Source organism: Vigna unguiculata, chromosome 7, assembly GCF_004118075.2.
Source record: "Vigna unguiculata cultivar IT97K-499-35 chromosome 7, ASM411807v1, whole genome shotgun sequence".
Lineage (NCBI taxonomy): Eukaryota > Viridiplantae > Streptophyta > Magnoliopsida > Fabales > Fabaceae > Vigna > Vigna unguiculata.
Window position 1 is genome coordinate 1605815 of NC_040285.1, and position 6000 is coordinate 1611814.

At 30.8% G+C, this 6000-nt stretch overlaps 1 protein-coding gene across 1 annotated transcript; it reads right to left on the reverse strand.

Moving 5' to 3' along the window:
* Positions 1-5242: 5242 nt before the first annotated feature.
* On the reverse strand, positions 5243-5782 carry LOC114189979. The gene has a single exon (XM_028078712.1). The coding sequence runs from the start codon at positions 5780-5782 to the stop codon at positions 5243-5245; it is 540 nt and encodes a 179-aa protein (XP_027934513.1).
* Between the last annotated feature and the right edge of the window lie 218 nt (positions 5783-6000).

Genomic DNA, 6000 nt, shown 5'->3' on the forward strand with positions numbered 1-6000 from the left:
AATAACTTCAAAATTTGAACGAGTTGTTTTCTTTTTAATTGTATTTAATTAAACCTCAACTTAGTTTATAATTAAAAATTCAAACACGATATATACCCCATATAGTTTATATAACACTCTAAAAATTATTATATTTAATATATATATATATATATTTTTTTTTTTTTGAAATTATAAACAAACTATTTTCCTCGTAATAAGAATTACGTATATAACTAAAATTCCAAATAAAAAAATACAATACAGATTATCCAATATATTCTTGCAAGAGGTTATTATTGTTGAATTTTTATACTTGCCACTACAAATGTACATGTACTTCTGTTAGAACATAGAGTCACATCATACCACAAATTATACAATAAAAGGTATACAATAAAAGGTAATCTAGTACCAATAAACTTCATTACAACTTCTTATTATCACATGTTGTTTTCTTTTATATAACTTAAATTTTTAGGAGAAAACTAGGTGCGGGAAAAAAAAAAATTTCTTGATTTGATATACTTTTGCTATGATGCAATCTATTTAAAATTTATTTTATAAAAAATTCAATCCATTTAAAATTCACTTTAATGGATCTGGATTTCAATCAAATCTACATTTTATATATTTTATGGATTGAATATCCATTATCTAAAACAAGATTTTCAAATATAGGCAATCCAAAAAATTCAATCCAAATTTTTAATTTAAAATTTTAGTTGGGTTAGGCTAAAGGTTGAGATGGACTAGGCTAAAGGTTGAGATGGACTAGATAAATTAAGATTCGGATGGACCTTGCTCAACGACTTGTACGGACGAGGCAGACTCAACGACCCTAAAGTGTCGGGCGGGCCCAACGACCAGAATAGGCTGGGCAGGCCCGACATCAGACTAGTCATCAGGCCCAATAACCCAAACAATTTGAGCGAACATGATGACCCAAATGGGTCAGGTGAACCCAAAGACTTAGATGGACCGATGGGGCAAGCGGGTCTGATGACCCTGATGGGGCAAACGGGTCCGATGACCCCGACAATTGAGTCGACCTGACGACCTGGACAGATTGAGTCGACCCAACGACTTGGACAGGCCGTGCCAGACAACCCGTATTGACTAGGCAGGCTCGACGACCCGACCTTGTGAGGTTGGGTGGCACAATGACTTGACTGTGTCGGGCCGGCATGACGAATCATATATAATTTAAAGGATTTAATATGTTTTTGTCTCTCAATTTTCTATCAAAATTGGAATTAATATATATATATATATATATATATATTAGATATACAAATTTGTTCGATTTAAAAAACTAAAAATATCTTAGAAGTATTAAGATTCTATGATTAATTTAATTATCTGTAACTTAAAGTAATTTTAAAAAATTAAAGTGATTTTTATTAATATAATAAAAAATTTAAATAATATTTTATGAAACTTGAAAAATTATAAGGATTCATTATATATTTAATTATCTTTAATTTATAGTAACTTTATTTAATTATGTATGTTTTAAAAAGTGACTACCGTAACTATTTCCTCTTTTAACATTTAAATGGGATAGGATTAAGTATTTTACTCTAGAGTTTTATTTATTGTCTTTTTTTTAAGATATGAGATAATCAAGATTTTTCTTAAAAATAATCATTTCACCTCATTTTCAAACTAGATAAATCAATCAAAACAATTAAAATTAAAAAAAGGTTTTAAAAAATTTTGGTACTTCCTCGAGATTTAAACTTATTTATAGTTCACCCTACTTTCATCTGCTAAGATGATTTAAAATTCGTGTAGAATTTATCTTTTTCTAAATTTTTATCTCTTAAAGGTTAGATTTTTTATCTATAAATAGATCTTTATAACTCATTATAGCTCATTGACTAAATTCGTTGAAATTTCTATTGTGACTATCATCGACTATTGTAAAATAAACAATTCAAAAAATCAAATAAAAGAAGATATTCAACTAAAACAAATAGAAAATTCAAATAGAAATTCAAGTATCATAATGTCTTATTTATGTACAAATCACATCAATTACTATTTGTACTATGTGTTGTAAATAAAATAGACATGAACCTTTTTTTTTTTTATTTGACCAAAAGACAAGATTTCTATATAGAGGTTCTTCTTTATCATAAGAGTCTATTTTGACAAATCAATAAAATATTGAATTGATTGAATTCTTCATTAAAAAAGAATTATGAGAAAATTAACGTCTTTAAACCTTTTTTGTCATGTTTTTAATTATGTTATTGAATACCAAGAATACATTAAATAAAAATGATTTATCATGTTTACGGGGTTCACAAATATGATTGTTTTACCTAATCAATATTGTAAATGGAAAATTATACTTTGATTCTTATTTTTTAACTCTCATATTTTACTTGACGTGAATTAGTGTAAACTATTGATTTTTTTAAAAAAAATATAATGGTATATTAATCAATGACCCACACTAAGTCACGTCAGGAAATAAAGAATGAAAGTCAAAAAATGAGAGTCATAATATCATTATTTACTGCAAATTTTATGGAAAGGGTTTTGAAGGTAAAAAAGATGATAGAAAGTGAAGTGGTTTTGGGTGGTGTGAGCATCACCATCATCCCAAATGTCCTATAGCTTAGACTGTGAAATAATTTCTGAGAAGAGGAACTGACACAACCCTACTCTTCTGTTCAATTTCAAACTCACTCAAACACTGCTACTGTTAATGTTTTGGACCACTACACTCCTATGTAGGACTATGTCTTTTCCCACATATATGCTGCATACACATGCTTCAATTAAATACCTGCTCCCTCTCACTCATACGTACCAATCATGCATCTCCTTTTTATTTTTCATTCAATTTCAATTATATTAAATCACTCATTCTCCTTCTTCTAATGAACTACAAACTAATTAAGACACTAAAGCAATTCAACTTCAACTTCAACTTTGTGGTGCTTAGAATGATGATCTAACGATCACAAATATTATTGGATACATTCAACCTCTCAACCATAAACCTCTTTCCCATTATGGAAAACTCATGCAATCGAGAATATTTGCTTCTAGCTGCTCAACATCAATTTTGTGTGACAATGTTCCAACACTTACACGTTCAAATCGAGGGAGTCTAGATGTTTAATTCTCATTTTGTTAACCGATGTTGAATTTATTTTGGGACAGCAATATAAGTTTATCACTAAAATGACACATTCTAATATTTAGACTTTTATTTTATCTTTCGAAAAGATTCATTTAGAAAATAATATATAAATGTGATATAAACTCAACTCACATAAGGGTTGACACTACTTTTGATCAAAAACCTCAAAACATTAAATTTATGATTTTTTTTTTCTTATATGATATTTAAGTTCATCATTTCTATATAACGTGAAACTTAGTCTTACACTTGATTATTTACACTTAAATTATTCTCAACTAGAGATGACAAAACGGGCTAGTCTGCTCTGTTCTAACCTGTCTCATCCTTGACTCTCCAAAAATCAACTATGTCAGATTTCGTCACTAAAAAATAGATAAGAGAAACAATTAAGAGATTTTTTTTATGTTTCAATAAAATCAAAGAGTATATGATCAATATATTATAAGTGAAATCAATTATCTCGTGACAATTAAATATACTAAATTACAATTAAATCGTGATGTTAGACTATTATACTTTGAAATATAAAGAATTACACCCTAATACACCCTAATTAACCCTTATAACTTTTTATCCGGTTGTAAGGCTAAATCCAAAAGATGATATATATATATATATATATATATATATATATATATATATATATATATATATATATATATATATATATATATATATATATATATATATATGTGTGTGTGTGTGTGATGATGATGATGATAAACGTGGCATGAGCGAACAAGTTCAGGAGAGAGAGGTGATTCTTACATGTTTAGGACAAGTCCATTGGAGGGGACCGTTCCTCAGCAGTAACAAGTGTCAACCTCAAACTCATAGAAATCTGAAAAAAAACTCCTGCCACGTGTTAAGTCAATTAACTGCATGTCGTTTCCATTTGATATTGTCCATGACAAAATACATTTACCCTAAACTAATATAAAATTCTTTTGAAAATATTTCTATTGATTTTTTATTTTAAACTTTAATATATATTTTTAAAATTGATCAAATTGTACTACTAATATAGTTGAACATAATAAAGTGAATCATATATTTTTAATAAAGTTATATAACTATCTTTCTGTATAATATATATTTATAACACTTTAAGATATTTCAATATAATGAAACATTGTTATTTTCCAAACAATAAATCTATCCCTTTTTACCTGCAAATTTTTAATTTTGTTTAACTAGCTGTAAATTTCTTGAAGTGGCTCAGAACGACCCTGACGTAGTAGGCTTTTGCATGCATTATATGTGTGGCTCAATTTTTTTGTGGCAAAAGTAACTTGGAGGAGACAAAGAATAAATATAGGACCACCATATAAGACAAGAGAATATTATTATTTTATACAATAAGCTTTTTCAACATATTTTACATATCTTTTTTTTTTTATCTTTAATTCCACATCACATTATATCACTTCTCTTTTTTCCTTACCTATCTTAAATTAGAAGATTTGTTTCACATACGACAGACAAATATTTTTCCTTTCCAACCATATGTTTTTCAATTTACAAAACTTAAATCCGAGAGTATAATATATGACATGTTTCGGTAATTTTTTTAACAAGAGCGAACCAAAAATAAAATAATAATTTGAAAAACAAACTTACCAATCATTACTTACAAAAGAAAATAAATAAAATAGATTTTTCTTGACATAAATTATTTGACTAACATTGTTGGATAGAAATTGTATAAATAAATAATTAGGAAGAGAATATATAAATTATGTATTTACATTCCAATGACTAAAACTAGTTGACTCATTAACTTCTAGAAGATATTTTAATTTCTGCATTGGTTACTTTTAATGTATTAACTAAATTATGAAAACCTAACTTTAATCTAAGAAACATATACTGATTGTTATTTCTTAAGATTTAGATTGAGAAACCTAATTCATTCCATGATGATAACTTTTGAAGCATTTGGAAGGAAGCGACGAAGAGAGAAATTGATAATTGTGTTCATGTAATACAAAAAAAGATGAACACTTGAGGATAAATCCAAAAACCAAGACACACCCCACTAACTAATGAACAAATATTGTTCAGTTTCATGTTACAGGGTTGAAGCAAGGAATCATGAATTCACAAAGGAACCTGAACATTGGAAGCAGAAGAAGCAGATGAAGAAGAAGAAGAAGATGCAGCAATAACGTTTCGTTCTATCTGTGAAGGGCTTCTCCAAAACCCTGTCCCACGAAACCTCTCCCACATCATATTCTCCAGCTCCAACAACTCTGCGTCATTCTCCGCCTCGCTCCGCCGCCGCAGCGCCGCCACGTCTACGACGTCGTCGATGCAGAGCGGGTACACGCACCCCGCGCCCATGATGTCGTCGCAGGCCCCGCACGTGCACCTCCGCACGTGCGCGGCTGCGGCCGCCGCCTCCAGCCTCTCCTTGAAGCTCTTCAGCTGCCGCTGCCGCTTCCGCTGCAGCATCTTCTGGTAAAGTCTCGCCGGCACCTTGTACACCGCGACATACACCATGTTCGCCAGCCCGAACGAGAAGCAGCAGCACACGGCGGCGGTGCCACCCACCGCCTCCCCCAACCGCGTCCCGGGCTCGCTCTGACCCAGACACGGCATCCTCCGGTGAGACACCGCCGGTCGGATAAGAACTGACATAACTGTTTTCTAACTGCCTAACGGAGTCAGTTATTATTAGTTCTTTAAAAAAAGTTTCTTTCTTTTTTTTCCCTTCTTTCTTCTCCGAATCGGATTCTAACGATAACCCATAAGGATTTTTCTTTAGAAGTTTGAAGAAAGAAGGGAGAAAAAAGGTTCTATGAAAGAAGGGCTTTATATTTTTCTTTGTACATGGCCATGGGGACAAGGGGACAGAG

Bases quoted from the DNA above. Each gene is read 5' to 3' on its own strand.
- LOC114189979 (XM_028078712.1), bottom strand. From the start codon at position 5,782: ATGTCAGTTCTTATCCGACCGGCGGTGTCTCACCGGAGGATGCCGTGT.